A 23,233-nucleotide genomic window follows, 5' to 3' on the forward strand; every position below is an offset into this window, starting at 1 on the left:
TTTCAGGCTGGCCTGGAACTTGCTATTACAAACTTGCTTTGCACACTCACAGTCCCACTGCATCAGACTCCCTAATGTTGGCACCATGAGTGTGTACTAGCACTTGTGTGAGTTTAGGTTCTCTTGGTTAAAATATATATACAACACACATATTACTATTTATTTTCAGTAATTTTATTAAATATGCAATTATTGTCCAAAGCAATGGAGTTCATACTTGTGATAAGTACTTTGATCATATTCATTTTCCACTACACTTTCTTATCCCTCTTCACCTCTCCCAACCTCCTCCTTCCTGAAAAATTTTTTCTACTTTGATGTCAGAGAGAGAGAATGCGCGCGCGCACACACACACACACACACACACACACACACACACACACACACACGTGGCTTTGTGTAACCTGTGTTTCACAATTGAGAGGAAACATACAACATCTCGGTCTGGCTTATTTTACTAAACACAGTGATCTATAACTGAGTACAGTTTCCTGAAACTGACGTCATTCATTATGAACAAATGAAACTCCATTACGTGAACACGATACTTCGTCTTTCTCCATCCATTTGTTTACAGGCACCGAGGCTGATTCTAAAGCTGGATTTCCGTGAAAGTGCTAAAATAAATACAGATGTGCAAGCTTGCCGTGGTTTGTTGACTTGAGCATCTTCAGCTATAAATGAAGGGGCATAAGAATGATTTTCTAAGATAGCCCCGAGGAAAAGCCACAGCATTTTAGATAATTGTGTAAACAAATTATCCCAGACATTTGAATATTTTTATGTCAAAATTAACTCTGGGCTTAGGTCTAGCTCTTCTTATCTAAAATAGCCCATAAGTGCTTGTTTTTTTTTTAATCACTTTGTTGTAAAGAATTTGTAAATAACAATATCACACAGTTAGATTAATATAGCCACTCCAACAAGCACTTGCCTAGACTCAAAGTCTGTATATCTCAGTGAATTTCTATACCATTAGAACAGCCACTCAGAAGCTACAGAGCTTCACTTTGGATTTTATACTTTCAATATCTATCAATTATATTTAATACGTGGACACACAAAAGGGAATGCTCCATGATAGAGTTAAAACTTAAAAAAAAAAAGGAGCTTTCTTTCATGACCTGTGCCCATTATCTGAATCCTGTCCTTCCTCAGCACCTACATATAACACCCTTTCCTGTCCTGTCTGCATGTCTACCCTATCCCACGCACCTGTATGCAATAGCTTAGGATCTGCATAGAACAAGCAATTTTTCCTTCTACAATTGGGTGACCTCAACATTGTATAAATATCTTCTGAAATCATATCTTGATTTAGAGTTTCAATAAAAGATTAGGGTTCTCCAGAGAAACAGGAACAGTCATGTGTGCGTGTGGCTTTGTGGCTTTGTGTGGGTGTGGATGTGTAAAGGCTGACTATAAGGTGGTGAAGCTGCAAAGTGGGACTGGGGAGAAGGATGAAGAGCTGGGGAGAGTTGGCACCCCAGTCCTGGGCCCCAGGGCACTATGGAGCTTAATGATGTGGGGATTTGAGTAAGTAACGGTCCCCATAGGCTCACATACTTGAACTCTCGGTTCCCTGCTGGGGAGGCTGTGGAACCTTTAGGAGGTGGAGGGTAGCTAGAAGAAGCACATCACCGGGAGCAGACTTTGGAGGCTTGTTAGCCTCAATTCACTCCCTCAGCTTCATGTGTGGGTTGAAGATGTGATCTCTCAGTCTCTTATACCCGCTATGATGTCTCCCCTGCCACTGTGGGCTCACTCACCCTTTGGAATGACGAACAATAATAAATTTTTCCCTAAGTTGCTTTTTGCCCAGGATGTTTTATTATAGCAGCAAAATTAACTAATACAGGGTAGTTGGGTCACGTGCATACCTAGGACAGTGCAGAGAGCACTTTGTGGAGTTAGTTGTTCATTCCTTCTCTCCTCATTGTCAACTAAGCATGTGTGAAGACTGAAGAAAGAAAAGAGACATTTTAGGTTGACATTGCAAAGAAGTCTTCAGATCCAGGGTGGCTTATGAGAAGACTGGGAGCTGTGGCTTGCTGAGAAGCAGAAACAGGAATCCAAATGTGTTGACAGAACCAGGCTGGAAAGAGTGAGAGGAGAAGGTGGGGAGCTAATGCCAACGCCGAGAAAACACGTGATCTACTAATAGCTCATTAGTGGATTGTTTACTGTGAGATGGAACACAGCTGCGAAAGTGAAAACTACACTTCTACAAAGGGTGCGGCAGTAGGGTATTGTACCAAAGTCCTCGGACGAGCAGGGCTGGTGAAGGCCCCACCCATCCCTGAGGAATTGTAGAAAGTTAATAGTCACTGATGAAGAAACCATCCTCCCCATCCCAATGTGGCACAGGCAGGGGTACTGATAAGGTGCTCATGGTCCTGTAAATAACTCATGTTCCTAAAAGCAACAACATGAGGCCAGGAGTGGTGGCGCACACCTTTAATCCCAGCACTTGGGAGGCAGAGGCAGGTGGATTGCTGTGAGTCTGAGGCCAGCTTGGTCTACAAAGTGAGTCCAGGACAGCCAGGGCTAACACAGAGAGACCTTGTCTCGAAAAAAAAAAAGCAACAACATGAAACGTATCAGGACACACACACACACACACACACACACACACACACACACACACACAATTCCTACATAACAACAGAAGACTCTAGCCTGGTAATTAGAAACAATAACATTTCATATTAGCAATAATGTCACTAGAATGGAGCAGAAACAGTGGCAGCATGAAGTGATCATATTTTAGCTGGTAGCAGAAGTAAAGGACCAGTGACACTGTGACAACTCCTTTAGCTAGAAGCAGAGGACATGAGGAGACCAAAGTTGGTGACTATCCAGCCGGTTGCACCCTAGCTCAGATTGTTAACAGGCTCTTACCAAGGTGCTATCTTTGGCTGATAGGGCGGTGGTCAGGATAGATAGAGATGCCAGTGACCTCTGTGAGCATAGGCTGTTTCATAACCCCAGTGTAGCGGGACGTGTTCATAAAGTATACAGCCTCAGAGATAGACCCCAGAGCCTGTGAGAAGCCACCTGGAGCTCCGCCCTCTGAGCACAGGCTGCCATTGTGGGTCACATTCTAGAATGCTGGTGTGGCAGTCCCTAGGGAAAGAGCCAGTAAGACAGATGAGGGTTGGTGATGGCCGCTCACGCCCTGTAATGATCTGACCGTAAAATCAGCTCCGCGGCCGGGGTCTCTCTGCACCTCTTCCACACATGGAGTCTCGTTCAAGTTGCCTGTGTACTAGTTTACAGCAGATATGTGTACAAGTCCCCGTGGAGGTGAGTGCCTCCCTGCCCTTCATGGTGTTGCTCTCAGGCAGTTCACAGTCACACAAACCCTGAGATGCTGACAACACAAAGCGGTGGCCAAAACAGGGCAGCACTCATTTTCCTCGAAATGCCATGACATAATTCTTGTGGCTGGATGAAACTCCATTGGTGTACTTGTCACATCTCCTTCATCGTGGTAACAGCCGCAAGGCAGGGGCGGGGATGGGGGGGGCCCGGGCTTGGGGGGTGGGGGAGCTGAAATGTTAAGGTAATTTTGTTTACATTTCCCTGATATCTTAGAAGGTGTTTCCTTATTTTATTTTTATGTATTAGCATAGTGTACAGGATGTGGAGAGGAGGAGAGGGCGCATGTGGAGGTGAGAAGACAGTTTTGTGGGCGCTTTCTCCCTTTTCCTGGGGACAACCATACGTTGGCAGCGTGAGCAGCAAGTACTTTATCTGCTGAGCCATCTCACCAGCCATGGGCTTCTTTTGACATCTGTGCAGTTCACATGCTTCTTTATTGGCTTTTTGACGTTTATACAAAACACTAACTTTGATTTTGTTTGTTTGTTTGCTTGCTTGTTTTTCGAGACAGGGATTCTCTGTGTAGCCCTGGCTGTCCTGGACTTGCTTTGTAGACCAGGCTGGCCTCCAAGTCACACAGAGCCACCTGCCTCTGCCTCCCGAGTGCTGGGATTAAAGGTTTACGCCACCACCTTTGACTTTGATGTTTTAAAAATTATTATTTGTACATTTATCTACTTCCTTGTGAGGGCTAGCCTCCACACTCTGGTGCGCTGGGGAGACACAACTTGGTCAGTCCTCTCCTTCCATTCTGTGGATTCTGGGAATGAACTCAGGTCATCAGGCTTGGTAGCAAGTGCCTCTACCCACTGAGCCACCTTGATCCCCTCCCCAGTTTAGTTTTTGGGGTTCAGTGTGTGTGTGTGTGTCTGTGTCTCTGTGTGTGTCTCTGTGTGTGTCTCTGTGTGTGTCTCTGTCTCTCTGTCTCTCTCTCTCTGTCTCTCTCTCTCATGGTATTTCTCTATAGCCCTGGCCATCCTGGAATTCACTCTGTAGGCCAGGCTGGCCTCCAACGCAGAGATTTCTTCACATGCCTCTGCCTCCTGAGTGAAGAGATGAAAGGCATGCACCACCCCCACCAGCCCTGGCACTTTTCTGGGGGGTCTTTATGTTTTTACTACCAAGTGTATAGTGATCAAAGGGTTTCTCAAGCCCTGCACACTGTCTCTTGGCCTTCTTGTTGTTTTCTTTGCTGTCCAGAGCTTTTCCCATGACGCAGTCTAGTTAATCAGTTCTTTATTACTCCTTGGGCTGTGAGAGCCCTTTTCAGAAAGTTTTTGCCTAGAACCTTATCTTGAAGTGTTTTCCCTATCATTTTCTAATCTCACGTTAAGGCCTTTGATCCATTTTGAACTGATTTTTGCAAAGAATGAGAGATTTTTCTACCTGTGGATATCCAGTTTCCCCAGCAGTTTGTTGAAAGATACTCTTTTCTCCAATATTTGAGGTCTCTTTGTCAAAGTCAGGTGGCTGAAGTTGCATGTGTCTATTTATTTTTATGTATTTATTTTTTTGTTGTTCTTTTGAGACAGTGTTCCTTTGTGTGGCCCTGGCTGTCCTAGAACTCACTCTGTAGACCAGGCTGCCTTCGAACTCAGATATCTGCCAGCCTCTGCCTCCCAAGTGCTCGGATTAAAAGTCTGCACCACCATTGCCCAGCTGTGTGTGTTTATTTCTGGGTCCTGTTTTAGTGCATTGATCTACACGTCTGTTTTCGTGCCAGTACCATGCTGTTTCCTATAGTTCTATAATATAATTTTATCTGGAACACTTTATCAGACATGAATATAGCTACACGGGCTTGCTTGGCTTCCTTGCGCTTGGGACATCAACATGTACCCTTTCCCTATGTTTCTGTCTTTAGTGAGGTGTGTTTGTCACAGATATTTGAATCCAATCAGCTATTTAAATTTTTTTTAATTTTTATTTTTTGCATTAGGGTGATTTACCCTTAGGGTTGTAATTGATGGGTTTGTTTGCTGGTTGCTATTTTGCTTGTTGTTTTGTCCACTGCTTTGATACAATGTGTTCTTTTTTTTTTTTTTTTTTTTTTTTATACCATGTGTTCTTTATCCCTCATCTACACTAGGAGTCATACCTGAGGGGTTCTTCCTCAGTTCTCCTTGGTTCAAGTATTTCTCCTATGAGATGAATCCTTTCTGTGTGCTGTGATTGAAACCATCCCCCTTTCTCCTGGGTCATGCTCCTTTAAGTGACTCTGAAGTCTTCTATAGCCTTAGCGTCTACCTCAGCTCCTTTTAACCCATGAATGTCCACATCTTGTCTCTTGGTCTTCCTGAAAGTTGTGGTCACATCTTTTTATAACTAAAATATTACACATGGGTAGGTGTGTGCACATGTGCCATAGTGCTTGTGTGTTGGTCAGAAAACAGCTTGTGGTGTTTACCTGTGTAGGGTGACCTTTACTTGTTTAAGGTGGCCTTTATGAAGGAAAGATTAAACCTATTTTTGTTATGATCCTAAGTGTGAGATCAGAACCGTCTTGTGAGAGAACAGATGTTGTTAATCCACTAGAAGACAAACCACCTCGTGAGGGAGCTTGATTGTTGCCAGCTGAAAAGATCCCGTGAACAGACTCTGGGAGGAGATATATAAATGAGCCCAGACCTGGGGGCCGGGCCTGTGGAGACTTGGGATAGTTTTGGCTGCTCATCGCTGCACTTTGAGACGCTCCTAGAGAGAACCACTCAAGGGAAGGCTTCGGGGCTCCGGCTCCTGCTGAGGTTCTGGGTTCTGGTTGCTCCAGTTTCCAGCAGAAGAAATCCTGCTGACTACACCAGGAGAATTGTTCCTCAGAACTGATATCCTTACGGTTTCATTATTATAGTCTTTAATCTTCTTTTCCTATTGTTTAGGTTAGTCAGGTTATAAGTGAGGTACTCTCGGTTGATAAGTTCATAAAAAATAAATTAAGAAAATTAAGCCCACACCTTTACTTGTTTAGGGTGACCTTCACTTGACTCATGGAACTTTGTATTTCCTTTTTTTGCCTATGTATTTATGTGATGTGTGTGAGTGGCAATGCAAATTCATATGTGTGTGTGTATGTGTGCACATGAACAAAATAAGGAAATCATTGCAAAGTCAACCTTTGCACTTCTCTTTGTATTTCGTCTTTATGTTTATTCGTGTACTCTTTGAGGTGAAATTTTTGTTGTTGTTTTTGGTTTTTTCGAGACAGGGTCTCTCTGTGTAGCCTTGGCTGTCCTGGACTCACTTTGTAGACCAGGCTGGCCTCGAACTCACAGTGATCCACCTGCCTCTGCCTCCCAAGTGCTGGGAGTAAAGGCATGTGCCGCCACTGCCTGGCCCCTGCTTGAAATCTTTTTTATTTGTTTGGTTTTGGTTTTCAAGACAGGGTTTCTCTATGTTAGCCTTGGCTGTCCTGAACTCACTTTGTAGACCAGGACTGAAACTCACAGCGATCCGCCTGCCTCAGCCTCCTGAGTGCTGGGAGTAAAGGTGTGCACCACCGCGCCCGTCTGGAACTGACCTCTTTCATGTTGCCTCCTTTTGGATGTCTATTTCTTTTACTTTGGGGGGGGGCTCTTAGTAGGCAACCTTCTCTTGAGGGCTCAATCTTCAGTGCCATAATAATAATAACAACAACAATAATAATAGCAACAGCACCAAACCAAACTAACTGGATATGGAAATGCATTTTAAATGGTTGAAGCCAATTGCTACCCCACCAATAACCATGGTGCAGAAAAGGGCAAACCATGGAATTCTACCATGGTACAGAATGAGCTATGAAGTTAGAAACCAGTTAGGATAAAGGTAAAAAAGAGAACATAAATGAAATAAAGGAAACCGGCAAGGAAGGGTCAATGAGGAAGAAGCCGGATCAAACAGAATAGGAGAAGAAATGAGCCGAGCATGACAGCTCAGGAGACCTTACACTCCCAGCATCCCGGGGACCGAGGCGGGAGGATCTTCCTACCTTGGATAGTCGCAGGGCCTGTCAGAAACAGAGAAAGGGAGGAGAGAGGAAAGAAAGCAGAGAGTGGGGAGAGACGGAGACAGTGGGAGGAGAGGGGGAGGGGCGAGAGAGATGGATGCTAGAGGCATAAACAGAGAACAAGAGATTTAAAAACTCTGATTGTACAATATGGAAAAATGTGGACCAGCAACGTTGCTCAATGGATAAGGGCTCCTGGTGCCGGGTTTGTCAATCTGAGCCTGACAACCTGTGTTCAACTCCTGTGTCCCACACAGCAGAAGAGAACCAGCTCCTGCAAGTTGACCTCTGGCCTCCACACTCACTCACCATAGTACATAAGCCCCCCCCAACACTAATATAGAAAAGTTGTTTGTTTGGGTTTTTTTTTGAGACAGGGTTTCTGTGTGTCGCTTTGACTGTCCATGAATTCACTCAACCAGGCGGGGCTTGAATTCACAGAGAACCACCTGTCTCTGTCTCTCTGAGTACTGGGATTAAAGGCGAGCACCACCACCACCCAGCTAAAAGTAATTTTTTAAGTAAGAAAAAAAAATATGTAAAAATCTGGATGTGGTGGCTCATGCATCTAAATGCCAGTACTTTGGAGGCAGTGGCAGCAGGGTAACCTCCAGGCCAGAGCTCACAGCTAGAGCTTGTCTAAAATAACAACAAAGACAATCACAAGGAAAAAGAACTTTTAGAAATAAAATTTAAACCGGGCATAGTGGCACACACTTTTAATCCCAGCACTTAGGAGACAAAACCAAGTGGATTTCTGTGAGTTCAAGGCCAACCTGGTCTACAGAGTGAGATCCAGGACAGTCAGGGCTACACAGAGGACCCTGTGTTGAAAAACCAAAATAAGAATAATAGTAATAATAATAATAATAATAATAACAACAACAACAAAAGTTATACTAAAAGTGAAGACCAAGAAAAAGGGACATGAGAGACAGAAAGAATCAGGAGTACCGTCAGGCGGTGGTGGCACACGCCTTTAATCCCAGCACTTGAGAGGCAGAGGCAGGCTGATCTCTGTGAGTTCAAGGCCACCCTGGTCTACAAAGCGAGTCCAGGATAATCAAGGCTACACAGAGAAACCCTGTCTAGAAAAACCAAAAAAAGGTCTGTAGTACCTTCTGTGTCCATGAATGTCACAGCCTGTGGTGGGGTGATCTTTTGACTTGCCTACTATCCCCAGAAATGCTAAGCCGGACCAATCAAGGGCCTGATGTCTGGCAGATGCCCCATCCCAGGAGCTTTCTTTCTGTGCATACCAGGAGCCCCTGATGGTCACGCGTCAACCTGCGGGCTGGGCCGGGTAGATTCTCAGCACAGATATGCCCCTCTCCCTCCTCCCCAGGCTGCAGGCCAGGGGCTGGCCAGTGTCTAAGCAAAGAGGCCTCTTCTGAGTATATTGGAGGCTAGGTTCCAAGCAGATGTGTGCTGGAAGGCCCTGTCACAGTGCCCCCATATCTCTCCCACCAGGGAGGCGGTTGTGCAGAGCAAATGCTGTCTTGAACTTGAGCTTTGAAATTCTCAGCGTGCAGCCGGGCGTGGTGGTGCACGCCTTTAATCCCAGCACTCGGGAGGCAGAGGCAGGCGGATCGCTGTGAGTTCCAGGCCAGCCTGGTCTACAAAGTGAGTCCAGGACAGCCAAGGCTACACAGAGAAACCCTGTCTCGAAAAACAAAAAAAAAAAAAACAAAAAAAAAAAAAAAAAAAGAAAGAAAGAAAGAAAGAAAGAAATTCTCAGCATGCAGACATTAAGCCATAGGCAGGTGGTTTCGGACACTGTGTCACCTGCTGGCCCCAGGCACGGGCCTCTGAGTTTCAGTGGTTATCGGTTATCATAATGATAGGATCTGGTCCTCTCCACAGAGGAGGAGCCACTGACTACTGTTGCCCTGAACTGCCCAAGCTTCGTGCCACCTCAGCTTATCATATGCCCTGCTGTAGCCTGAGACTCTTCACATGGCTGTCTCGTACCCAGAAACTATGGCAGGGTGCCCCCAGATTTGTGATTGCTCCCTGTTTTTAGGCCCCCAGAATGGTTCTGTCTTAAGCAACAACCCATTTCTCAAGATAGTGCTTTGATGTAGTTCTCTGAGGAGTGTGTGTGTTTGTGTGTGTGACAAAATAGATTTCTTACTGTCACAAAGGAATAGTAGTCACTATAACATCAAATTCCCCACTGCATTTTCTTAAAAAATAATTTTTAAAATTTCATGTGTATGAGGGCTTTTTTTGTTTTGGTTTGGGTTTTTGTTTTGTTTTGTTTTGTTTTGTTGGTTTTTCAAGACAGGGTTTCTCTGTGTAGTCTTGGCTGTCCTAGACTTGCTTTGTAGTCCAGGCTAGCCTAGAACTCACAGCGATCTGCCTGCCTCTGCCTCCCAAGTTTTGAGATTAAAGGCATGCGCCATCATGCCCGGCTGGTTTGGTTTTTTTGAAACAGGGTTTCTCTGTGTAGCCCTGACTGTCCTGGACTCACTTTGTAGACCAGGATGGCCTCGAACTCACAACGACCCGCCAGCCTCTGCCTCTCGAGTGCTGGGATTACAGTTGTGCGCCACCACGCCCAGCCCTGTGTATGAGGGCTTTTCCTGTGTGTATACTACGTGTGTGCCTGATGCCCAGGGAGCACAGAATAGCGTGACAGATCTTCTAGAACCAGAACACAAATAGCTGTGAGCCTCCAGGAAGGTGCTGGGAACCGAACCAGGGTCCTCGTCAAGAACCACAAGTGTTCTTAACCACTGAGCCGTCTCTCTAGCTCCCAGCCCTACTGGATTTAAGTCACGTGAAAACTGCAGGTTAGCCCTTATAGTTAAATTGCCCGTCTCTCTTCACCAGGGACGGTTAGCTTACTGTTTGGTCTCTATTTTCTCCCCACACCGCGCACTGCTCACATGAGGAGATAGAGCCCTTGCTGTATTCTATACCACCTTTCACTGTGGGTCCTTTCTGCCTGTCTGTGCCTCTCAACTGTTCCATCAGCTGGGAGTGGTGGCGCACGCCTTTAATCCCAGCACTCAGGAAGCAGAGGCAGGGGGATCACTGTGAGTTCAAGGCCATCGCTCTCCGTGCTGCAGGCATCCCCAGCACTACTGATTGCAAACCTCTCTGCCTTTACTCAGTTTCCTGAGAGGAGCTCTGCTCTGACTGCTTCTCAGCTTAATTTTGCTTTGGTTCGTGTCCTATGGGACATAGAGGACAAACTGCCCAGCACACTTTAACCCGTGAGCAGCCCAGGATGCCTCGGGGCCTAAGAGCACCCACGGCGAGGACCAGGAGTTACAGTGGTGGCCTGCTCGGTGCAAAGCTACCGAGGTCACTCCTGTTTCAGGAGAAGCACCAAGTCACAGGCGTGATCTCTCAGTCTCCAACACAGTTGCTAGGGAAAGATGCCTGATGTCACATGACCAGAGGCCTTCCTGCCTCTAGGAAGCCATGGCCCAAAGGTTTCATTCTACAAACATGGCAGCCAAGTGCCACTCCTGTAAGACACATGCAAGAAAGGAGAGACTCTGGGCAGATGCACCTTTTGGTGTTTACTTGGTAGGTTTTGGATGGGGGTGGGGCTCAAAATGATACTGCGGGTTAAGAGATGGATCTGTGGTTAAGATTCACTGCTCATGAAGACCAGGGTTTGGTGCCTAGCACCCATGTGGCAGCTCCCAACTTCCAGTAACTTCAAAACCAGGCCTTCGGGTGCCGTCTTCTGGCCTTCAGGGGCATCAGGCACACATATAAAGCACATACAACATGCAAGAATTCATATAATCACATAAAATAAATAAATCCTCATGTTTTTAATTCCAGCAACTACTTAGGAGGCAGAGGCAGATGGATTTCTGTGAGTCCCAAGCTGGCCTGGTCTAGGCCTACCAGAGATACCTAGTGAGACCCTAAGAAGCACACTGAGACAGATTACTGATAAACAGACAATTTATTAGAAGAATTATTGATGTCATGAACAGACCGACAGACAACAGTATTGTGGGGTCTCTGGAGCTAGAAATGGAAGTCTGAGGTTGCCTTATGTTTGTTGGTTGGGGTTCAGGGGTGTTGTAGCAAGAACCTCCAGCTTGGCTCGCTGATTGCCAGGCAGGAAGCGTGGAGGCGGCACAGAACAAGATGTGTGGGGTGCCAATGCCCGCTTTGAGGTTAACTCACTTCTCAGCTGAGAAATCCTGACACTGGGATGTCTGCTAGCTAAGGGTTCACAGATGATGTCCTGTTGTAGAACCTGCCAGCATCTGTGAGAGGAGGAAGGATGCTACAGCAGCAGCAGCAGCAGCAGCTGGAATCCAGCAATATTTTCTCACAGAAGTTTTCTGCAGCTAGGCATGCATGCATCCACAGCTTTGATGCCTCTGACTTTTTACCCGGAAAGAACTTCACGTCTCTGCTTCCTTAACTGTTCTCCCAAGTCTCTTTCCTAGCTCCTTATCCAACTCCATGATCTTCCCACAGCCAATTGCACATTTATTCTCAACAGATATTTTCTGGACTCATAAGTGAGCTTTTAAGATGAAAAATGAGGGGTTTTTTCCCTATGTGTTTGTTTATTGTCTATCTAGATAAAGAATTAGAAAGTAGGAATGCTCCACGTATACAGCATCTCTCCGGCGGGCTTCCAGTTCACGAAGCCTTTTAAGACCTCACGTTGTCTTGTTACAGGAACATGACGTAGAAACACTCCATGGTGTAGTCCACGTCACCATCAGGGGCTCACTGAAGGGAAACCAACCGATCATCCTGACATACCATGACATCGGGCTTAACCGTATGTATTTGGTTTTGCACATTCGCTTTTTAAAAGGAAATATTTATTTGTATTCTATGTGTCTGAGTGTTTGTGTGTATATGTCACTTACATGCATGCAGCACTAGTGGAGGCCAGAAGAGGGCGTTAGAGTCCCCAGAACTGGAGTTACAGGTGATTGTGAGACACCGTGTGGGTGCTGGGACTGAACCCAGGCCTTCTGCAAGAGCAGTTAGAGCTGCTCTTCACCATCGAGCCATCTCTCCAGCCCCAGCAGTACCCTTTGAGCGTGCATAAACTTTGTCTTAAAGAAAACAACAATAACATTCTGTTTTGTTTTGGTTTTTTCGAGACAGGGTTTCTCTGTGTGGCCTTGGCTGTCCTGGACTCACTTTGTAGACCAGGCTGGCCTCGAGCTCACAAGGATCCCCCTGCCTCTGCCTCCCAAGTGCTGGGATTAAAGGTGTGCGCCACCACCGCCCGGCTTAACAATAGCATTCTAACATCACACACTTCCGTCCTCTGTCTTGATACCTTCTTTTTATTAATGGCAGGTTAACATTTCTAGGGTATGAGCAGAATGTTGGGGGAAGCTGGGCATGGTGGTGCACGCCTTAAATCCCAGTACTCAAGAGGCAGAGGCAGGTGGATCACTGTGAGTTTGAGGCCAGCCTGGTCTACAATGAGAGTCCAGGGCAGCCAAGGCTACACAGAGAAACCTTGTCTGGAGAAAATAATAATAATTACTTCAGGCTATGTGCATTAGGTATATGCGAACTAAGTCTACTTTGGGTCAGTCCCCTAGATGCTTCCTTATGTGTCTACAAATATTTCCAGCTCTGAAGCCCATACCAAATCCGCTACCAAGCGTTTCAGAAGTGGCCGTTCAACAAGCAGTATAGAATTAGGCTCTAGCCGTGGGGACAGACTCTTCAAATGTACGTCTTTCGTGGTACTCTGGCTTCCAGACGTGGCGTGCGTTGAGCTGACAGCCCAGGGCTGAGCCTAAGCATGAGAAGTGAGGAAGGCCCCACTCTAAGAGGGGAAAATGGCACAGTATGTCCTCCATGCACATAGCAGTCTCACAAGGCCCAGGTGGTGAGTGTCAGCAGCTGAGGAGATCCTCTAGCCAGGGTCAGGGGAAGGCCAGTGTCCCCTGTCAGGTAGAGGAATAAGGTGCATAGAGCACAGCATTGTGGGTAGAAAGTTGTTTTGTGCACCTCAAGGAAACCCAGCAAACACCCACAAGGCGGTGTCTACTCTGCACCCATCGCACGGGATTAGAACCAGCTGTTCTCCAGGCCCTGAGGGACCTCCTATGGCGTCTGCCTTGGGCAGCCTGAGTCGCGGGCTTTGTGCAGACCCCTCACTTAAGTGAGTGGACGGCTGCTGAGAAGGGGGTGAGAGAACACTGGCACGGCATTGCTGGGCAGAGGAAAACTGGGGAGAGCTGGGGGACGTGGGATCTACAGGCATTCTTCTCTCACAGACAAATCCTGCTTCAACACGTTCTTCAACTTCGAGGATATGCAGGAGATCACCCAGCACTTTGCTGTCTGTCACGTGGACGCCCCAGGCCAACAGGAAGGGGCACCCTCCTTCCCAACAGGGTAAGGCCCCAGGGGAGATCTCTGGGAGACATGAGGCCTGAGAACGGATGGGTGGGCTGTAGGGGGCTGTCTGGTGTGTCTCCCTCCCACTTGATGGTGTCACCCCTACAGGTGGTGTTGCTTGCCTGTCTTTCTGCCCTGGGTCTCAGAAGCTTGTGTGGAAATCGGTTGAGGCTGCTGTGTTGTCACATACCCAGGAAAGCCTCTTCATGGCCAGGGCCTATGTGCCTCTAATCACAAGGCAGAATGTGTCTGGAACACCCACTTCTCACTGACTGTGATCTGTCCCCTGACTGTTTTACATTTGTCACTTCTGTGTCTCTTCCTGAATTGCCAGATACATAGCTCATCCCAGCCTCCCTTGAACTTGGCCTGGGAGTGCCTTCCCATCTGAGCTCCCTCCTAGGGATGGGTTTGGACCCCTGGGGAGCCATTTATTCTGAAGTCACCTTAACCAGCAAGGGCACCACCTGACTGGCCTTGGCACTCATCATCCTAAACCTGCTGTGCATGTCAGAGTCACAGGCTATCAAGTGTCCCCTGGACAGAATGCCATGAGAGCTTAGGGGGAGAAAAGAGCCCTTCACCTTCCTGCTGCGTTTGCCAGCAACTTCTGTAGAAGAAGCATTCCAGACAAGGGAGAGTCTGCACCTGCACAGGACCCAGGCTCTGGCAGACTCTGCTTAAATGCTTTGTGTTTGTCAGCTCACGTAAGCCACACAACCCTATGGGATTCTGAGTCTGTGCAGATTCATTGCAGAGCCGGACTCAGCCCAAAAAGTCTTGTTACAGAGTCTTAGTTGACTTTGTCCAAGCTGTTGTGTGTCTCAAATACAAGTTGTCATTTGTCCAGGTGGCAGCCATCAAGATTGCTTTCTAACTTGTGCACAAATGGTGTGAGAACACTCTATTCCTTATGATGCCCAGCAGAAACAGGCTGACTCCTTGCTGGTTGTGACCAAACATGGAAGATTATTACACACACACACACACATGTACAGTCTTATACATATGTACATATATAAACACACACATGTGTGCACAATATCAGTCTCATTTTAGAATATCCTGTCCCTCTCTGATTCTGCATTCTCTGTGACTTTCCCCTTGCCCTTTCTCCTCTGGGTCAGCTCTGGGCTTGCCTGGCCATTTCATAGCATATGATACGCCAGTTCATATCATAAATAAGCAGGTCATAAAATAAATGTATTCTCTTCGGCCTCGGTGAAATCAGTGAGCATTTACTCTGAGGTACCCAAGTTCTATAATGGAGCATAGGCCCAGGAAGGCGGTGTTTCCTGTTAGTTAACTCTCTAAGGATGATTGTCACACTGCAAGCTGCTTCCTGAGTTGACGCTTGCTGCTGGGCGTTCCTGAGCCCAGAAGGGAAAGGGAAGGGCTGGGAAGTAGCACATAGAGGCCATCTAAGCGGCTCATTTCCTGTAGCTTCCTCTGGTAGCAGGAGTGTGGCCCCTTGGGATTCTTCCTCACATGGCAGCCATGGAGGACTATGGAGGATATGCCACAGTTGTCTTTAGGCACCACATCACATCCTTTGAGCCTTTTGGACTGGTCAAGGTCTCCTAGTGTCTGGGAACTGTGGGTGCTTCTAACTCAGGATGTGTCCTTCTGGGTTTCAGGTATCAGTACCCCACCATGGATGAGCTAGCCAAAATGCTGCTTTGTATTCTTACACACCTAAGGTGAGTGTCTTCTGCAGCCTTCCTTTCCGGCTCCCCTCGTTGTCGCCAACCTACGCCAGGCTTTCGCTCCTGACCAGCAGATACTCTCCCATCGAGATGCACAGCCATCCTCGTCGCTTTGTTCTTCTGTTTTAACTCTCCCTTTTGTGTCTGTCCCAAGAAACGTAGCTAATGAGCAGAACAGAAGAGTCGCTCTGCTTATCGACCTTAGCACCTCAGCTGCTTGATACACATCACAGTGAAATGCCGGAACAGAAGGGGATGGGGCGTCGCTCAGTGATAGGACGTGTGTGCTCTCAGCTAGGTCTTAGTCCCTCAACACAAAGACATCATGGGGGTCCCAGGTGTGATGGCGCATGCCTGCGATCCCAGCACTCAGGAGGCAGAGGCAGGTGGTGAGTTCAAGGCCAACCTGGTCGTCAAATAGAGTCCAGGACATCCAAGGCTACACAGAGAAACTCTGTCTAGAAAAACCAAAAGAAAGAAAAGTGAAAGAAAGAAGGATAGAAAGAGAAAGAAAGAAAGAAAAAGGAAGAAAGACATTAAGGGGTGGGCTAAAGTGGGGGTAACCGATGGCTATATTAACAGGTAGATTTGGAAGAATTTGCTGATGGGTTTGGAGGTAACAGGACAATGAAGATGAATTCTAGATTTCAGGCATGTTTCATTTAACCAGAAAAACAAAATTTTTTGTTTGGGCTTTTTTTTCTTTTTCTTTTTCTTTTTCAAGTCAAGGTTTTTCTGTGTAGCTTTGACTGTCCTGGACTCACTTTGTAGACCAGGTAGGTTGGCCTCGAACTCACAGCGATCCACCTGTGTCTCTGCCTCCAGAGTGCTGGGATTAAAGGCGTGCCCCACCATGCCAGGCGGCTAGAAAAGCACATTTTAAAGGAAGTAGTATGCTTGCTGGGATATATAGCTCAGTGGTAGAGTTCTTGACCAGTGTCTATGCAGTCCTAGGGTCAATCCTTAATAGGAAGGACCGTGGGGGGGGGGGGGGGAAGAAAAGAGAGGGAGGGGAAGAAGTGGGGGGAGCAGATGGTGTTTTGTCAATAAGGAGGGCACTGAAGCTTGAGAGTAAAAGAAGCTCGGCCAAGTTCTCACGGCTACTAAGTGTCGCAGCTTGGCTACGCACCCATTTTGTATTTGTTCCACTACACCATGCTGCCACAGAGTAAGACACTGTCAATTGTCCGCCCGCCTTGTTCAGTGTGAAGAGCATCATTGGTATTGGAGTCGGAGCAGGAGCCTACATCCTCAGCCGATTTGCAGTAAGTACAGGAAGGATTAGTCTCAGGGCCCCCAGGCACTGTGCGGGTCCCAGCTGGGGGCTGTGTTGAGTGACCAGTGCTGCTCTGGGCTTGTGTTGGTTCTCAAGTGCCAGCGGCTCCAGGCGCATGCGTGTGGAGGTTGCTCTGTGTGTAGAGGACCTGAAAAGCCTCAAGCAGGACAGAACACCCTAACGAGACCCAGATGCGGCTTCTGGGGAGATGGTTAAAGCCATAGAGAGCTTGAGTAGCACTTGAAATGACGCCTTAAACATTACAACGCGGTGGACTGCAGTTTCCTGCCAAGTCCTCCGGAAGGACTCCTGCTGAGAAATTCCTCCTGGGTAACAGGAAAGTGTTTTCTGGGGTGGCATTGCCTATTATCCAGATAGCTTCAGGAAGAGACTTTGAGGAGCCCATGTCATACCAAGGCAGCCCGTGTGACCCGAGTAGCCCTCATGCCAAGTGATTTAGCACACGTGCCGGGTCAGGTCCGAGAGGTATTGTCCGTACGTGCCCCTCTGGTAGCCCCGCTCTGCAGTCTTCCCTTCAGACATGAGGCATTGAGGCCTAGGGAGACCTGTGGCCATGCCCGCTGCTTTAGGGTGGGGAAGGGGAGTCTCTCACAGCTCTCTGTGTCTCTCAGCTCAATCATCCAGAGATGGTAGAAGGTCTTGTGCTCATCAATGTCGACCCGTGTGCTAAAGGCTGGATTGACTGGGCAGCATCAAAAGTAAGTACCAAATGGTGGCGTCCATCTGTTCATTTCCTGGTCGTCCTCTTCCTCCTCCTCGTCTCCCTCCTCCTCCTCCTCTCCCTCCTCCTCCTCCTCTCCCTCCTCCTCCTTCTCTCCCTCCTCCCTCCTTCTTTTCCTTGTCCCTTTGCTCCCCTTCTTCCTCTTCCTCCTCCTTCCTGGTGGTGGTACAAGACATTAAAGCCATGGTCTCATGCACATTGAGGCATCATGTGATCCCCGAATTTACAATCCCAGCTCTCCCTTTACTGTTTACCTTGAGGCAAGATCTCACTAAATTGGTCAGCCTGGCCACGAACTTGTGACACTTCAGCCTCTTAGGAAGCTTGGATTTCGGGCCCATGCCTCTAAACTAGACTTCTCTTGTTCCTTCATGAAAAAAAAGCTTGCCCTTTTTTTTGGTACAATTTTATTTATTTTTATTTTATGTGTGTATGTTTTGCCTGCATGTACGTCTGCGCACCACGAGTGTACAGTTCCCACGGAGGCCAACACAGGGTGTTGGGTCCTCTGGTACTAGGGTTACAGGCAGGCATGAGCCGCCATACGTGTGCTGGGAACTGAACCTCGGTGCTCTGAAGAAGAGCCTCGTAATTGTCACACCATCTTTCCAGCCTCAGCCTGTTCCCGTCAGCATGCACTTCTTCTTGAAAAGCATTCCGCAAATAAATCCTTTGCTAGATTCATGTGTGTCTTTGGTTTGTGTCCCTGGGACCAAATTACCCAAAAGAACAACAGGAAGCAAGACTTACTTCCACTCAGGGTCCAGACATTTGAGACATTGGCAGAATGGAACAATTAAACATCTGGACACACAAGAAAAGGCAGAACCGAAAGGAAACAGAATTAGAAACAGTCCTTAGGTGTGCTCCCCTCCCCCACCCTACTCCCTACTCCACCCCCCCACCCCCCCCCACCCTCCCATGGCCTAGTTTCTCTCTATATTTATTGTATTACCTTCCAATAATACCAGGGCATTATGACGCCAAGGAGCTAATCCACTTTCCAGGTCAGAGCCCTCAGGATCCAGGTGTTTGGGGAAGTTCATCAGAGACGCACCGAAAGATGTGTCTTACCGAAGGATCTGCCTTTTCACTGTTTGTAGTTTTACGTGTACATATTTCTATTGGAAGGGGCTCTCCGTTGTTTGGCTGGTTGGTTTTGGTCGTTTCAGACAGGCTCTGACTCTGTAGCCCAGGCTAACATCAAGCTTGTGGCAGCACTCCTCCTGCCTCAGCCTCCCAAGGCTGGACTGCGTTGAGTCTTCCTACCCAGTCGCTTGGTGCTTTGTTCTGTTTTGAGATAGTGTGTTATGTATCCCAGGCTGGCTGTTGCACTCCCTATTGTGGCTGAGGATGCCTTCAGGCTTTGATTTTCCAGCCTTCAGTTCCCAAATTCTGGCATTATAGGTCTGTACTACCATGCTCTCACCCTATAAAAGAACTGGTGTGTATGCGTAGGTCGGGGAGGCAGTTTTGCCTCCCACCTTGCTAAGGCAGCCTCTCTTGTTTCTGCAGCTGTACAGCTTACTTGAGGCCATCTGGCTTTTTATAGGGGTCCCTGGGTCGTCAGGATTAACTCAGATCATTGGGCGTAAGCAGCTAAACACTGTGACCCTCTGAGTCAGCTCCTGGCACAAATGCTGGGCAGATGATCTTGCTGTTGTGCGTCCGTGTAAGTGTGTGTGCCACAGTGCACCTGTAGAGGTCAAAAACAACTTACACAGTCAGTCTCTTTCCTTCCAGCAGGTGGGTTCCAGGGTTTGAACTTAGGTCCCTGGGCTTGACAGCATGTGTCCTTGCTTGAGCCATCTCTCATTTCGCCCATCCTAAGTATTTGTGTTGGGCCTCATTGCAAGGCCCTGGCTCACCTGGAACTGTGTGATGCAGAGCAGTGTGGCCTTGACATGGCAGCAGTCCTACCTCTGCCTCCAGGCTGCTAGGGTCACAGGCACCTGCACTGCTCTTGGCTTCCTGGGCCTTCCTTAGTACAATCTGCCTGGCAAACAAAATTAACTCCTGCAATATGTACACTTCTTCAGGATAGCCAAAGAAGTGCAGAGAAACCCCGTGTCAAAATGAATAAAATGAAATTGTAAAATGTTGCACCTCAGGTATCTTGTCTGTGGATTGCAGTTTCCCTTTCCTGATGAGTAAAACTAATGAATGAATGAAGGAATGAATTAATGAATTAATTACTTTTTTATTTTTCGAGACAGGGTCTCTCTGTGTAGCCTTGACTGTCCTGGACTCACTTTGTAAAACAGGCTGGCCTTGAACTCACAGTGATCCACCTGCCTCTGCCTCCCAAATGCTGAGATTAAAGGCGTGTACCACCATCGCCAGGCAAATCACTATTTTTAATAAGATTGTTGATGTTTGTTACATGGGAAAAGAAGAAATTTAATTAACCTTTAAGATATGTCCAAGGAGGGCTGGAGAGATGGCTCAGAGGTTAAGAGCGCTGCCTGTTCTTCCAAAGGTCCTGAGTTCAACTCCCAGCAACCACATGATGGCTCACAACCATCTACGATGAAATCTGCTACCCTCTTCTGGCCTGCAGGTGTTACATGCAGACAGACCACTGTATACTAAATAAATAAATCTTAAAAAAAAAAAAAGATATGTCAAAGGAGAGGAAACTGAGAGAGCATGTTACTGACTTTATTAATATAAGCAATCCCTGAGCTTAAATAGTTAAATAAATAAAAAATAAAACGACAGGTAGGGCCAAGGAGATGGCTCAGTAGGTAAAGGCACTTACTCCGAGTCTGATGGCCTGGGTTCAATGTCCAGGACTCACATGGTGGAGAAAGAGAACCAGCTCTCACAAGTCCCCTGACCTCCGTGTGCACACTGTGGCACATGCTCACACGACTACACAATAAAAAATAAGTAATCTTAAAGCTGGGTGCTAGAGAGATGCTTCAGCCGTTAAGTGTGCTTGCTGCTCTTGCTGAGAATTTTTCTGATCCCCAGCGCATGCGCGCGCGCGCACACACACACACACACACACACACACACACACACACACACGGAAAGGCTCCAAACCACCTGAAACTCTGGTTCCAGGGGATTTGATGCCCTCTTCTGGACGCTGAGGGCACTTACATTCATGTGCTCATACCCACACAACACACAGATAGATATATACATAATTTTAAAATAACAAAAATAAGGCTTCAGGCGTTAGAAAGAGGGCTCGGTGGTTAAGAGCACTTTCATAGCTTTTATAGAGAACCCAGTTTCAGTCCAAGCACCCACATGGCAGCTCTCAACTGCCAAGGGATCTGGTTCTTTCCTTCTGCCTTCTGTGGGCACCAGGCATGCACGTGTAGTACATGTGTACACATGTAAGCAAAATACCCATACAGATAAAATAATAAGTCTAAAGATTCTTAAATAAATCTTTTAAAAAATAGAGATTTAGAAGGATAAAAATAAGGCCGGGCGTGGTAGTGCATGCCTTTATTCCCAGTACTCGAGAAACAGAGGCAGATGGATTGCTGTGAGTTTGAGGCCAGCCATCTACAAAGTGAGTCCAGGACAGCCAAGGCTACACAGAGAAACTTTGTCTCAGGGGGGAAAAAAGGTAAAAATAGGGAGATAAGGGAACTGCATTGTGCTATCTATTCTCCCATTTGCATGGCTCTCACCTATGCTGAAAATGCTTCCTTGTTTTTAGTTAAAAAGAAGCAATTTTGAGACATCTTCTTGCTAAGGCATAGGTATTATTTTAATCTGTCCTCTGTGTGTGTACATGTGGAGGCCCACAGTTGGTGTTGGCAACCTCTGTCACTGTCCCATTTTATCCACTGAGGCAGGGTCTCTCAATCAAACTCAGAGCTCATTGATATGGCTGGTGTGTGTGTGTGTGTGTGTGTGTGTGTGTGTGTGTGTGTGTGTGTGTGTGTGGTGTCTGTGACTCTGCCTTCTGAGGCTGGGATGACAGGTGAGTTGCAACACCCTCCCAAGATTTGTGTGAGTTTCTGGGGGTCTGAACTACTGCTGTTCTTACACGTACTTAGCAAGCACTTTAAGTACTGTGCCATCTCGACAGTCCTGACAATTTTTTAAAGATTTATTTATTTATTATGTATACAGTGTTCTGCCTACATGTGCACCTGCATGCCAGAAGAGGGCATCAGATCACATTATAGATGGTTGTGAGCCACCATGTGGTTGCTGGGAATTGAACTCAGGACCTCTGGAAGAGCTATCAGTGTTCTTAACCTCTGCGCCATCTCTCCAGACCATGACAATAATTTTTCTTTCATTATTTATCTGTGTGTGTGCGCATGTGTGCACACCAAGAATTTTATTAGTAGAAAGTTTGATACCTAATATATTGTTTATTGAATTCAAGACACTGGTTTTTAAATGCTTCACATATATCTAACCTTACTGTTCTCAGGACAGCTCAGAGAAGTGGCGTGTGTTAGTTGTAGAGCTTTGCCCTTTGCCTAAGCTAGAAGGACCAAGACTGAATATAGTCATCAAAGCATTGGCTGTCAGTGAAATAGATGGGAAAAATCTAAAGTAACAGTAACAGAGTAAAAAATGTTTACACAACGGCAAAATATATGATAAAAAATATGTTACTTGCCAGGCAGTGATGGCATACATCTTTAATCCCAGCACTTGGGAGGCAGAGGCAGGTGGATCGCTGTGAATTCAAGGCTAACCTGGTCTACAAAGAGTCCAGGACAGCCAGGGAAACACTGTCTCCAAACCAAAAAACCAGAGAGAGAAAGAGAGAGAGAGAGGAAGAAAAAGAAGGAAGAGGAGGAGGAGGAAGAGGAGGAAGAGAAAGAGAAGGAGAGAGTATCAGGCTAGCCTGGGCTACATAATTAGATCATATTCCAAATTAAAAATAATTGTTATTTGGCTATTAAAACTGAAAAACTATTCACATTATGTCAAAATGGACATAGAATATGATTTTCATTTTGTTAAAGACATGCCATACATAAAAAAAGAGAGAGGTAATTTGTGAGTACTGATTACATCTTTCTCTGTTAATTAATTACAAATAATAGCTTTTTTCATGGTTTCTCCTTTCCTAGATTTCTATAATAAGCGTATATACATTTATAATTATTTCTAAGTGTTCTACGTACCGGCAGGCCAGATTCTGAACAGTCTGTCCCTCCCTGCGTTTATTTACCGTTAATGGCGAGCTGCTGCTCTAGAGAGGTCCAGGGTGGGGTCTCTGGGGCTGGACGCAGATGTCCTTCCAGTTCGCTTCACCTCTTGGGTCACCAGAGCTGATCAGGATCAAAAGAAGGAAGAGGAAAAGGAGCCCAGGGCTTCTTCTCTAAGGACTGTGGCCGAGGAGGAAAACTTAAACTGAGCACAATTTTCCTATAGCTGACGCTGTGAAAGTGGCTTCTAGCTAGAGACTGCACTGGGGTCAGAAAAGGAGGCCCTTGGAGCTGTAGATAGGTCTCTTTGTGGAGATCTCCACAATGTAAGCCTAAGCCAATGTAAACTTAGGCTCATTAGCCGCAGAAGGCTGATGGCCCTGAGCCTGCTGACTTATTTGCAAATCTACAGGGAAATAAGAAATAAGAGATAGACAGAAAATAAACCACTCACACACATACATTCAAGAGAAAAGGTGGATAAAGCTAGGCATCTCACCTCCAACTGAAGTTAAGCTTCCCAATTTCAATGCTGTTTATTGTCGGTCACCGTACCTACACTTCTGGGAAAAGGGAATTACCTCATAGTCTAAAAAGGGCAATTAATCACAAAAACAGATGAATTCTAAAATCCAACAG

The 23,233-nt window shown here is 46.7% G+C and overlaps 1 protein-coding gene and 1 long non-coding RNA gene across 3 annotated transcripts in view; one reads left to right on the top strand and one right to left on the bottom strand.

Moving 5' to 3' along the window:
* Window positions 1-378: 378 nt before the first annotated feature.
* Window positions 379-3,062, bottom strand: LOC311594190. Its single transcript, XR_014777984.1, has 3 exons — window positions 2,902-3,062; window positions 1,881-1,960; window positions 379-674 (listed from the first exon to the last, which is right to left on the bottom strand). It is a non-coding gene; the product is annotated as an uncharacterized lncRNA (long non-coding RNA).
* Window positions 3,063-3,106: 44 nt separating this feature from the next.
* The window catches only part of LOC311594175 (protein NDRG3-like), a 40,399-nt gene continuing 20,272 nt past the window's right edge, over window positions 3,107-23,233 (top strand). Inside the window, exons 1-6 of one of the 2 annotated variants that reach the window (XM_084775719.1) lie at window positions 3,107-3,306; window positions 12,032-12,137; window positions 13,606-13,726; window positions 15,367-15,429; window positions 16,640-16,700; window positions 17,344-17,430. In XM_084775719.1, coding sequence (XP_084631845.1) covers window positions 3,241-3,306; window positions 12,032-12,137; window positions 13,606-13,726; window positions 15,367-15,429; window positions 16,640-16,700; window positions 17,344-17,430 — 504 coding nt within the window. In that variant the 5' untranslated portion in view covers window positions 3,107-3,240. The remainder of the gene's footprint in view (window positions 3,307-12,031; window positions 12,138-13,605; window positions 13,727-15,366; window positions 15,430-16,639; window positions 16,701-17,343; window positions 17,431-23,233) is intronic. The other variant, XR_014777982.1, reaches the window with a different exon arrangement.

The sequence above is a fragment of the Acomys minous genome (genome assembly GCF_964271855.1).
Source record: "Acomys minous genome assembly, chromosome: 3".
In the NCBI taxonomy this organism is placed as follows: domain Eukaryota; kingdom Metazoa; phylum Chordata; class Mammalia; order Rodentia; family Muridae; genus Acomys; species Acomys minous.